General features: G+C 44.9%; 1 protein-coding gene across 2 annotated transcripts in view; it reads right to left on the bottom strand.

Moving 5' to 3' along the window:
- Positions 1-4,538: 4,538 nt before the first annotated feature.
- phf21ab (PHD finger protein 21Ab) overlaps positions 4,539-13,302 on the bottom strand; it is a 41,548-nt gene continuing 32,784 nt past the window's right edge. For both annotated transcript variants that reach the window (XM_079501670.1, XM_079501671.1), the window contains 5 exons: positions 11,170-11,309; positions 10,497-10,652; positions 10,008-10,083; positions 9,656-9,759; positions 4,539-8,191 (listed from right to left, as the gene is read on the bottom strand). In XM_079501670.1, the coding sequence (XP_079357796.1) occupies positions 6,074-8,191; positions 9,656-9,759; positions 10,008-10,083; positions 10,497-10,652; positions 11,170-11,309 (2,594 nt within the window). In that variant the 3' untranslated portion in view covers positions 4,539-6,073. The remainder of the gene's footprint in view (positions 8,192-9,655; positions 9,760-10,007; positions 10,084-10,496; positions 10,653-11,169; positions 11,310-13,302) is intronic.

Here is a 13,302-nt window from a genome sequence, read left to right as displayed (position 1 = left end):
ACACTCTGCTAAACCAATAAAATTAAAAAAAACCAATCAAACTGGAGATGAGTCTTATCTATGAAATGCATAAAAATAATTGTTTTCCCATTAATTCCTGTTTGATAGAAGATGCCGCAAAGAAGTGTTGGTGAATGCACACACGATGCTGAGAAGTGACATAGCCAGACGGCAGGATATGTATAGCCAATACATACATACATACATACATACATACATACATACATACAGGCTTCCAGATGAAAGAAGAAAAGCATAAAAAAATAAAAGTACATTTAAAATGTTCTTTGGATATACTGGTTTGTATAGTCTGAGGATAGGGACGAAGGGGTTGTTCTCATCTATCCTAGACTAGAGAACCATGGACCTCTCCAACACTGCCAACCAGCGTTGTGCATCAACCAAACCTTGAAAAAGATTCCGTCCTGCAGACAGACAGCACGGAAACAACGGTGCATAATAACTGTCAAAGTTCATGATTAGTGCAGCCAGATTTCTACATTGATTTGGACAGACATTTAAGCTTAATTTATACTCCATCGCACGAAGGCGATGGTGGTCAAAGGATCAGATCATTTTGGAAATCGATTAGTGCCGTCTGTGCAGGACAGACCAAGAGGCAAGACAATGAGCTTTCCTGGTTTCCCACAAAGCCTCTGGATGGAGAGCTGTGTCGGTTTAACACAATAAAAACAACCACATAGAACATACACTATATAGGGCTCCATTTTCGTCACCGCTAAACCCCTTATCCCTAAACTTCTTTGCCTTTTTTACCATTTTGAAAAACATTTTTGAATAGTTCAACTAGCCAATCTACATTGACACATTGTGAGCTTGTAGACTGGCCATTTTAACTATTCAAAATGTTTTTCAAAATAGTAAAAAAAAGGTAAAGAAGTTTAGGGATAAGGGGTTTAGCGGTGACGAAAATGGAGCCCTATATGACAACAAAATCAGTGGACATCCTTTGTAATTAATGCTTCTAATAAATGCCCTTTATTCCAGCGAATGGAGATACAATCAATGACCAAAACGAGACACATGCGTTTCCAATTTTGTGGCATCAGTTTGCGGACAACCTCCTCTCCGCCCCAATGCCGGAACACCAAATGCAAGCCAGACGTAATCGGCCAACATAAAGTGTCCAACCGCACTGCTCTATTGGCTGAATGGAAGAAAATTGCAACAGCAATGTTCCAATTAGTTAAAAGCATTCCAGAGCAGTGGGGAATGTTATATTGTAATTTTGAAACGGGGAAACAGCCTGTTGCCACAAAATTGGAAGCACACAATTGTCTAGAATGAATGTCATTGCAGCTTAACCAATTTAGGCCTGACCTCAAAATTAAAAAAAAAAAATTCTTCTAAATCCTTTTTTTTCCTGAAATAAATATTTTCACGATTTTTTTCAAAAATAGCAGACCTACAAGCTATGAGCTTGTAGATCTGCTATTTTTCAATAGCTAAATTATAACATGTTTAAAACAAAGAGGTTCCCGCCCCAAAATGGGTTAAGCATAAAATCTCCATTCACTGCAGGAACCAAGGGTATTAAAATAGAAACACTTATTAGGTGGGGTTTCCACTGATAGTGCATGTAATAACTATGCTAATACCATAGTTTGCATGTTAAGAACAACAACTTAGTAAACATATTAGTAACACAAGATAACATGGTAAAATGATTCACCGGTTAGTAATGTTACTGATGGCATGTTAACATGCAACATAGTCGACATGATAGTGAGAAGGGTGGTATTGTGTACTGTGTGTAGTTGCAGAAAGTATAGTTGTACATGGTGTAATTTCCAAGGGTGTGGTTACGTTGTTCAAATATGGTGCATCTATTCTATGTAGAGGGTGTAGTTGTAGAGGCTGACTGCTTTGTTAATGGTTATAATAATAAAAAATAAAAGGTTTCCAAAATGAAAGCCTCAAAGCATAATATGTATCAAAAACGTTTGACAAAATGTTGTATAAAAACTTGCATAAGAAGGCATGCTTTCCACCTTGCCGATTGGTCAGATTGGTTGGTCGTTGGGGCCTTGTTCTGAACAATCAGCGTGCGGTTTAGTTTGTTCATTCCAAATGTACGCAGTCAACATGGCCTGACTTCAGATTCAACACAGTGGAATCTTGAACCCCGTTTACACCTGGCATCAACATGTCTTATAGCTGCATATTTATTCCAAATTCCCATTTTACACTAAAATGTGTTCCTGGTGTATATACAGACATTGGATCCGTTTTTCTCATGCAAAGTACAACCTGCTGTGCTTGTGACTTCCTCCTAGTATTTTAGAAAGAGGACAAACACATACAGTGTACACTATTGTTTTAATGTTTTCTATAAACAGTCAGACTATTTTTTTATTATTATTTTATTATTTAAATAAATCACAATTTTAAAAACTGAATTGCTAGTTAGTATCATCTTCTTTAGGTCAGTTTCCTGCTTCCTTTCACGTAGTAGTAGTAGTATGTGGGTTTGTAACATTACATTTGATCACTAATCCCAGGTCTAAATGCCAGGTCTAAATGGGTTCAAACTCCACTGCGAGGAATGGATGAGCAATTTGACAGAAATAGATGGATCGAGACCAGCCTTCAGTAGATGTTATCATCAATATGTAAATTAATATTAATACTGGCCAAAACGAAAAAGTGCTTAAAATAAAACAAACCCCTCTAGTCACCACGACAAGTAACCATTTAAAGACGCAAACCTGAACGTCAGATCTTTTAAAAAAATAATAAAGGAAAAGGATTTAAGGCAACTGCTAATCCCCAACACGAAAATCACTATCTGATCAAATCAACAGCATCCTGGGAAATAAAGTTCCAACTTGCATTGACAACCTGCAGTCTAAAAGTGACGAGAGACTGGATCTATGTTGTGCTCTAAATGTGGAACAGACCGAAGACAGGATGGAGACAGAAATACAGATGACGAGACGGACAAATAGACGGAAACAATCAGAGACAGACAGACAGACATACCGAGGGCTGTAGAGGAGTAGCTGTTTGTAGCATTAGTAAGGTTTAAATGAGTCACAGTGCAACAAGTCAAGACAAATATTAAATCTGCTGTTTGAAGAAAGAAAGGCACTCCATGTACCTAGAGAGGGAACCAGCCACAGACGCCGTGTTTAAACATCTACAAGGACGTTATGTCACTATTAACTCACTGAGGATTGTTCCTGTCCAGAGCAGAGTTGACACACATGCAAGAGGAAAACAATGCATGAAATTCTCAAGGATCTGTAGTTAAATAACAAAAAAAAAAGAAATGAAAAACATATTGTAGTTGTGTTATAGTTAGAATTGCATCTTTTGGTCAAACAGTCCATTCCCTTCAACAACAATAAAATGGCTCAAATCAGTAAATATCAAGAGGGGGGGGACATTAATCACAGAACAACATGTTTACCATGAACCAGAACACGAAGACAAATGTTTCCTCCAACAGGTGTCTTTGTGGACATCTGTTGGATGTCCACGAAGACACCAGCCGTCTGGCTGAAGTCTGATTGACATACTGCGTTAGCCAATCAGATGGTGGCTAGGATATGCTGATATGTTCAACATAATATCATATTGATATGGAACGGTACCACATCCTTCTTAATCACTTAAGGTTTGCTAGATAAAGGTCTTCAGAATCTCTACATCATATCTAATCCACCTTTTTCTTTTTCTACAAATCTTTACATAATTATTTACTCATCCAAAGGATATTATTCAGATTCCATTTTGTAGCAAAACCAAACATGTTAAAAAAAAAGGATGATCAAGGATGATGAATACACATTATAGTGACTGTAATATTCAAATGAAGATAAATATTCTACAGAGTTCATTGCAACTCGAGGCACACAGATCAAAGGGTTTGTTAACGTCAGCCAATCAGACTTATCAATTCATTCAATTCAATTCATCAATTAATCTGAATGACAGGGCCAAATTAACTCACCCAGTTTCAGCCCAGTGACTGATATGTATATGTTCCATACAGAAAAAGTATGTGTGAGTGTGTGTGTGTGTTGGGAGGGGGGGAGGGGGGTGATTAAGTCCAGGCATTCCTCCTGAACCATGAACTAGACAGACAGGAGCAGGTTTCAGTCATACAAAAATATTGGCAAGTTGGGGATAAACTCACATTACAACAAAGAGATGCATACTCTGTTTTAGTTCCATATGTAACGTACAAAAAGCTCTTCAGCACTTATTTGTTATGCAGCAAGCTTGTGCTTTAAGTCTGAGGGTTTGTGGTATTTCTCCCTTCACAGCAGGTTCATACAACAAACCCTCCCTCATCGAGGAAAAAAAAAGTAACTTTTAGGTTATTGTTTATCGTGCTCTCCCTCTCTCTCTCTCCTGTGTGTCTGGGGGGAAGGGGGAAATGGTATAAGATTCTTAACTGCACAATGTCAATCAACTTGATCACTTGATCTCTCAATACAGTAAGTAGACTTTGTCCCTGCTGGATTTGGATACAATAGCATTTTGGCAGTTCAGAATTCAACAGAAATATACAGAATGCAAGGATCACCACTTTTAAAAGAGTATTCCTTTGTGTTAAACAACGCCAGTCCAACATACGTACATCTTTCACTACAGACTGGGTTCAAGGACACAGAAAGCACTTATTTCTGGAGACTAGGAAGACCTGAATATCTTTTCCTATAAAAAAAAGAAACAAACAGCCCAGATAGATAAGTTTTGTGTGTTGACATTGCAATATTGCAATTTTTCACATTTAGTGCTCACAGTTGACACACTTGACTCACAAAATGAAACTCAATCACTACACTTGACCGACACCACTGAAAACATCTTGTTAGGCTAACCACACGCGTTCAATTTCCTCTTCATATCGACACAAACCCCCATAGCTATAGCTATAGCTCAGCCTTCTACAGCACCAAATCTTTTTAAGTATTAATTTGCTAGCGTCTGATTCTGCCTGAAGTGGTGGGCTGGGGGTGGTGAGGGTAGGTAACTGTCTGTTGAATTGCCATGAACTTCCACACCCCCTGGTTGTTATAAAAAAAGAATACTGAATAGAGGGCATGGAACTGGTGCATCAAGTGGTGACATGAGGATGATAGGTGTCTAGTTCAATGCCCTGGCGTGGCACTGAACCACACCCACAGCCAAACCCCACCATCCAGTGACACCTCTTTAGGCAGCACCAGAACCGCACCTACATTTATGGCTCTTTTCGACTACAAGAACTAGAGAAAACCGTGCCATGAAATGCATTTCATTCTGGGTTTTGGATTTGTTTCAATACGCTACGGCTCAGTTTCACATAAGGTTCTCAGAACCTAATTTTGGGCACTGCTCAGGGAGGTGGTACTAATAACCCTGACCCTGGGAACCCAGATCTCAGAACTCATACTTTCAAAATGTTTTCGAAAATAATAGCCGATCTAAAAGTTCACGACGTGTCACACTGCGACATGTTGAGAGCTTATACATAGTTTTTTTGAATGTATTTTTTTATGACTTAACTCCCACTTCAGGGGTGGCCTTGCTTAATAGAAACGTAAACAAACACAAACAAAACATCACAGAACTTCACAGGTTCTGGAGAGTTTCAGGAAATGGAAGGTTGGAGGTTTCCCTTGATAGTCAAAAAGAGCCATGAGTTTCCCTCACCGAATGACAGCTCTAGACGCCTGCTAGCCCTGCACCCCCAGAGCCCCACCCCTACACTAGAACCTTTTGAAATGAGACCTCCTTTACGAAGCCCCGCCCACTCCCGCCATAGCAGCAGGCACACACGCTGGCTCAAATCAACCGTTTCCCTCCATACATTTTCCAACTTGTTGGCATGACAACACTGGGACATAACCGTCAACCTTTGGGGTTCGTGGGTTATGCGAGCTGGGCTGTGGCTCTACCACTGACACAGTCTGACAATACGATGCAAACAAACAACATTTATACAGATTGGCAACTTCAGGGCGCCGTACGGCGCAAGCGAAAAGTCTTTTTTGTTTTTTTTAATATATATATGTTTTAGATTCGGCAGCTCAGAGAGACGTTAGCGTTTTTTTTTTGTTTACTTTTTACTGTCCGCACTGCTGAGCAGGGCTGGCAAAGAATGCTGGGAAGGTTCTGAGGTTTTGCCGTTGTTGACGTTAGCGACCTCTTCCTGTTTCATCTCCGCTACAGTCTCTAGGCTGCCGGCGGCCATCTTGGTGTCAGAAATGGTGGGGGTGTGGCTAGATCCACTGTCGGAGCAGCCGTTGGTCGTTGCTACTGTAACTGCCACCGAGGAGGAGGAGCCCGGGTCAGGGTTGGCCAATTGGCCCGCTTCAGTCTCCACCCTCACCACTAAACCCACCCCAAGTCCAACCCTAGCAGGGCTGTTCGCCGATTGGCTGGCAGGTTCCTGTAGAGGAGGAACCTTACCCTCGTTGTCACCTCCCCCTGTCTCAGAGATGACTCCACCTGCTCCTGTCTGGCTGCTGCTTCCAGCCCCTCCATCCTCCTCCTTTCTGACTCCATCAACCTGCTCATCAGAGACATAATTGGCCACACCCACACAGCTGACTCCACCCATACCAATGGTCACTGCCACAGTGCTGACCTCATCCTTGGACTGGCCCCTGGCTGTGTCGGCCTCCTGGCCCCTGACCATGTTGGACTCCTGGCCCCTGGCCATGTCAGACTCCTGGCCCCTGGCCATGTCAGACTCCTGGCCCCTGACCATGTCAGACTCCTGGCCCCTGGCCATGTCAGACTCCTGGCCCCTGACCATGTCAGACTCCTGGCCCCTGACCATGTCAGACTCCTGGCCCCTGGCCATGTCAGACTCCTGGCCCCTGGCCATGTCAGACTCCTGGCCCCTGGCCATGTCAGACTCCTGGCCCCCATCTGTGTCGGCGTCCTGTCCCGTGGCTGTGTCTGCAACATGGCCCCCGACTGTGTTAATCCCGGGGACCCTGGCTGTTTCGGGGACCTGAACCCTGGCTGTTTCAGGGACCTGAGCCCTGGCTGTATCAGTTCCCTGAGCCCTGGCTGTATCAGGTGCCTGGGCCCGTGCTGTTTCGGGGACCTGGGCCCGTGTTGTTTTGGGGACCTGGGCCCGTGCTGTTTCGGGGACCTTGGCCCGTGTTGTTTTGGGGACCTGGGCCCGTGCTGTTTCAGGGACCTGGGCCCGTGCTGTTTCGGGGACCTGGGCCCGTGTTGTTTTGGGGACCTGGGCCCGTGCTGTTTCGGGGACCTTGGCCCGTGCTGTTTCAGGGACCTGAGCCCTGACTGTATCATGTCCCTGGGCCCTGGCTGTATCAGGTGCCTGGGCCCTGGCTGCATCATGTTCCTGGGCCCTGGCTGTATCGGGGACCTGGGCCCGTGCTGTTTCGGGGACCTGGGCCCGTGCTGTTTCGGGGACCTGGGCCTTGGCTGTATCAGGTCCCTGGGCCCGTACTGTTTCGGGGACCTGGGCCCCGACTGTTTCAGGTCCCTGGGCCCCGACTGTTTCAGGTCCCTGGACCCGTACCGTTTCGGGGACCTGGGCCCTGGCTGTATCTGGTACCTGGGCCCTGGCTGTATCTGGTACCTGGGCCCTGGCTGTATCAGGTCCCTGGACCTGTGCTGTTTCGGCGACCTGGGCCCTGGCTGTATTAGGTCCCTGGACCCGTGCTGTTTCGGGGACCTGGGCCCTGGCTGTTTCGGGGATCTGGGACCTGACTGCATCAGGTCCATGGATCCTGGCTGTTTCGGGGACTTGAGCCCTGGCCGTATCAGGTCCCTGGATCCTGGCTGTTTCGGGGATCTGGGCCCTTACTGCATCAGGTCCCTGGATCCTGGCTGTTTCGGGGATCTGGGCCCTTACTGCATCAGGTCCCTGGATCCTGGCTGTTTCAGGGATGTGGGCCCTTACTGCATCAGGTCCCTGGATCCTGGCTGTTTCGGGGATCTGGGCCCTGACTGCATCAGGTCCCTGGATCCTGGCTGTTTCGGGGACTTGAGCCCTGGCTGTATCAGGTCCCTGGATCCTGGCTGTTTCGGGGACCTGAGCCCTGGCTATATTGGGCCCTTTGGAATGGCTCTCTCCCAGGGCCTGGTTGAAGTTAAAGGCCTGAATGAGGCGGACTAGATGTTTTACCTTGTCCAGAGAAAGCTGCATGTCCTTCTGTCTAGACAGAATGCCGTTCTTGGTCTCCATACATTTCTATTGAAGGGGAGCACAGAAACAAAATGTCAATGGAATGAGTAAACTTGTACTCACAAGTAAGACGCGCAAACGCGGGAAGCGAACGCAGCTCGTAAATTGCAATAACAACAATTAGAACTAGAAACAAATTTCAAGAAATTTGACTGGGTGCCTGCAGCTCGCCAAGTCTGTGCAGCATTTGAGCCACGGACCACCATTTGATGACATTTAGCCCCTCAGACCCTGTAAGGGTCCATTTGGTTGACCTGGTAAGCCAGGTCTCTAATGGGGTATTTTGTCTAAGTTTATTGCGCATTACGTTGCCACCAACATGCTAATACTAACATGCGAATGCTAACATGCTAGCATGCTAAACTTGTAATGCTAACATGCTAATGCTAACATGCTAACATGCTAATGCTAACATGCTAACATGCTAATGCTAACATGCTAATGCTAACATGCACACATGATAATGCTAACATGCTAACATGATAATGCTAACATGCTAATGCTAACATGTTAATGCTAACATGCTAATGCTAACATGTTAACATGCTAATGCTAACATGCTAATGCTAGCATGCTAACATACTAATGCTAACATGCTAATGCTAACATGCTAAGGGGTCCATTTGGTTTCGCTCAGGGGGCGGCCTGGTTCCGGCGAGCCGCCCCGCGTCCGAAACGGTTGAGAAATGACAGAGTTACGTGTTTCCCCGATTTTCTCCATTGACTTTCAATGTGTGTGTGCATGTGCGTCCGTGTGCGCGTGTGTGAGAGGTGGTCAACTTGACCTTGAATCATTAACAAAGTATCATTTTCACCTGGGCTAATATAGTCTATGCAAATGCAAAAAGTTAGAAGCACACTATGTCCGAACAAATTGCTCTGTCGCAAAAAGTAAAAGTCGAATGCGATTTTTGTTTTCGCCGTGAGTGACCCGAGACATTGAGGTACGCCGTGTGCGATCGTGGTATTGGTACGATAAAAAACGTGGTTATAAGAGCGAGTTAAGAATTGTGTTTGTGATGAAAAATTTGCTGACTCATTCAGGCAGTTAACATGGAGTTTTTGACACATTATGATGGTACACCTGTCGCTTTCAGGGCTGTAGTTCACGTACTGTATGTATCTGGGCTATGGTTGTGACATTGGGTGAAAGAGGACGAGTGTGGCTACAAAATTACCGAAACCCATGCGTGTAAAGTGAATATTTTGGCAGTGAGGACGATTTGTTCTGAGAATTTCGGTACAGTCTTCACATTGGCTTCTCACTCTGAACCGCTCTCTCTCTGGGCGTGCGACACTCTGAGTCGAGAATATTGCTCAGGCTTGTTTGACGTTTGCCTAAACTTAATGCGTGGCCATCTACTGATGATCACTAATACTGTTGAAGTTGTAGACTTTATCAACCATCCTTCATTCACCATCAGGCAGCAACCATATCGTTCCAGAGTTGCTGAGCCGTTCTTTCCTTACCGTTATGGAGTTGCTGAGCAGTTTGACTCTCTGTTCCAGCTGCTCCCGTTCTAATTTCAGTTCAGAACTCCACTTCCCAAGTTTCAGTTTCTCCTCTTCTTTCGCTGTAGAAAATAGACAAAACAAGACCAATAATAAGTTCCACTTCCACTTCCTTATTATTCCCACGGGGAATAATAAATTCCACTTCAATTTTCCAGAGCAGTAAAATGAGTAGTAAAATGGCCAGAGAGTCAACGTAGCCAGGCAACATTCTTGTAGCCCTAGAAAGATCATGTCAAGGATAGAAGGACAAGAGAAGTTAACAACACAAGTAGAGGACATTATTTTAAATCATCTTTTGTGGCCTCACCTTCTTTGTAAGCGATGTAGGAATGAACAATGGCCAGGGTTCCAGGCCATGGAATAGCCTCCTCTTTTTTCAAGATCTAGAGGGAGAAGCTGAGAGTTGTCATGGTGACAAAGGTACATGGGGAGGTAGGGGGAAGGGGGGCAGGGGGGGAGGGGGCAGGGGGTTCCCAGACTGCACCCTGTGGTGAGGCTGGGACAGACGGTTGAATGGACTCGAATGGATGTGAAAGATGTTGAGCCTTTTACACTTACAGAATGAATGACAACGGGCACAGAAACAAAGTACAGAACAGTGTTGTGTTGTGGGTTGTGTGGCTTACAAAGTAACTGAACAGTGTGGAAACCTTTCTATTCAATAAAAAAAAAAAGGTCCGTTCTACAGTGGTTTTACGGCTACAGAGGGACCTGCTGGCACTCTCTGGACGGCTTTGTTGTTGACTGACTGTACAGGCCCTTCTGCTGGGGGGGTCTGTCTGCTGTGTTGCTTTACCTGGTCTTGACATTTGGGACAGATCCACATGCCTTTAGGAATGGTTTTCAGGGGAGGGTCCAGGCAGTCCAGGTGAAAGACACGTGAGCATGTGTCGCACATGAGCAGCTGTCCGCTGCGTCTGCACACAGTGCAGAAATCCTCATGGATGTCTCCCTGCGAGGAAGGAATTGGGACCAATCAGTTTCCTGCCCTGTACGGGCCCCGGGCCGGCCGATCGCCATGGGAGTGGCGAGGCAGGAGGAAGGGCCGCGATTCGTTTGGTGTGGTCTGAACTTGGCCTTTGTCTGTCGGTCTGGAGTTTGATTAATTGCGTGTACATTAATCTAGCCTGCCGTACTTGTCGTTTATTTAAAAAGACACTGGTGGTGACATTTTCTCACAACCTAATTCAGTAGAAGAGAGGGTGCTCTAAAAGGGAAACTGTTCACTTTGTAAGGCTGCCTTGAGCAACAAAAAAAAAGAAGTGATGATTGATGTGGACATGGATGGACATGGAGGTCATAGATGACTGACAGGGTAACCGAGCCAATAGGAGTATTAGTGTGTTGTTGTTGTTGTCGATGTGTCGGGTTTCCAACTGTGACTGGTCTAACTGACTAGGGGGAGGGGGGGTTTGAGGTCCGGCTTGTGTCAGTCTGAACCCGCCCCCCACCCCCAGGCTGTTACTTACATCCCCGGTGGCGGGGCTTGGCGGGGGGAGGGGGTGGTTGTGGTGGTGGTGGGCAGGGGAAGAGGCGGAGTTACAGCCAGGGGGCGGGGGCAGGGGCGGAGTCCCCGGCTCCGGCACTCCACTGAATTTGGGAGGACGACCTGAATGAGATGACAGACGACAAAAAAGACGGACAGAAAGAAAAAAAAAAGAAAAAAAAAAGATGGAGAGGGGAAGGAGGAAGAACACAACATGTCTGTTTGACATACCTTGGAAAGGGAGTCTTCATTGGCTAGCGTGAGAGAGGAAGAGGAGGGACAGGAGGAAGATGAGGAGGAGTCAGAAGCACAGATAGCAGTGTTAGTGCTGGACAATGGCGTCAAGCTAGCAGCAACAGTAGGACAGAGCAAGGAATGTCCGGCATTCACAAAACTGGAATTGAAGGGAAATGGCATTCCCCTGTGATAATCCAATGGCTGTGGTGATGACAAAGTGGACTTGAGTTATTAGGGTGGAAAGTGCATCATGTAGGTTGGAACTAATCCAGGCTCCGTGATTAGCTGTATTAGCAGGATAGCTAATTAGGTTGGTGAGGTTAATGTTGGAGTAAGGATTTGGGGAGGGCGTTGTTGTGGCCGGACTTCCGTCCTTTCTAAGTTGACCCGTACGTACGACGCCCCAAACCATCCTAGGAGAAAAATAAGTCAGGTCTTTGAATTTTATTCAGGGGCTGAATTGAGCTGTTATGATGTATGTGATGCTAGGACTATAATGCTAGATGATTTCCAAACCATCATGAAATCACACAACTAATTGTAATGTACAGTATGTACTTCAATATCTCTGATTGACGAAAAACAATCCTCAGACTGGAGGATTTAAATATAGCCTAACATAGGTTACACAAATAATGGATTATTTCTTTGATTAGTAATTGTAATATTACAGAAATGAGATGGCAGTGCCATTATACTATTAATTACTCAAAAAGTATTACAGTAACACGCCACTTTAAGATACTGTATGTATACATACAGACATCAAACTAGATAACATCATGCTGGTGAACCAACAAGAACAACCCCTCAAAGTCAAACTCATTGACTTTGGTCTGGCCGTTCCTGTCTGAGACTAAGCAACGGAGGATCAGGCCGCCTCTTTGGTATAGGTGAGTTCTATTGAGCTACTCAGTTGTTATTCATTTATTAATCATTGCCTTATTATCTGCTTTACTGAAAGCACAATGCAAGCACATATTCAAATATAAAGTGCCAGGAGTGCAATTGAGAAGACGCTTGAATGTTGCTAACGTTATCCTTTTATTTTACATCCCACAGAGCACCAGAACTCTTCCTGGGCCTCCCAATCACAGAGGCACTTGATATGTGGTCACTGGGCTGTATGGTGGCTAATGGGATGCTGTTCCATGATCTCTTCAGCGGCAAGACTGAATATGATGTGGTGAGTATTGTACTGATGCACTGCATATTACAACATGCATTCTATTTATACTCTGAATGAACCATGCCGTAGTTACATGTTCATCAATCCATAGTTATACCCTAACACTGTTAATTAAATATTCTCAATATGTGAAATATCCTGTATTTTTCTGCAGATTCGATCCATCCTCTTGACGCTTGGTATGCCAGAGCAATCTCTCTTGGATGCTGGACAAACAACCTGGAGCTTTTTGTTGTTCGACCTATGCACTTTACCCTTCCTAACTATTAGGAGCAGTGGCTGTCATTAATATGGCACCCGTGGAGAGCAGTCAGTGGGTAGGGATGGGGATCGAAACCCGGTCCTATTACAGTTCTCAAAGTTACTGAGACCCAAACATCAATAAGGTTTGGGCTTATCGATATTCTTAGACATGCACATTTCTGTCCAATTCCAGTTCTTTGAATACACCCACCAGAGGTCTCCAGACTTCAGCAGACCTTAGCAGACCTCAGCCACACACACACACGCCAAACAGCAGGAAGAACATTTTCGGGAGAAGCTAGCTACAAGGGTTTAGATTTCATAAACAAAATGTATATGCTTGCAGCGTTGCCAATGCCAATTGTTTCATATCAAGTTCACTTACTGTATATCGGATTGTACACTCTTAAGAGTCATAATGAGGGAGTAAGAATCGGTTTCTTGCTT

This window comes from Electrona antarctica (assembly GCF_951216825.1).
Source record: "Electrona antarctica genome assembly, chromosome: 5".
Classification (NCBI taxonomy): Eukaryota; Metazoa; Chordata; class Actinopteri; order Myctophiformes; family Myctophidae; genus Electrona; species Electrona antarctica.
The sequence above is the reverse complement of the archived record's forward strand: the minus strand, read 5'-3'. Positions and strand labels throughout refer to the sequence as shown.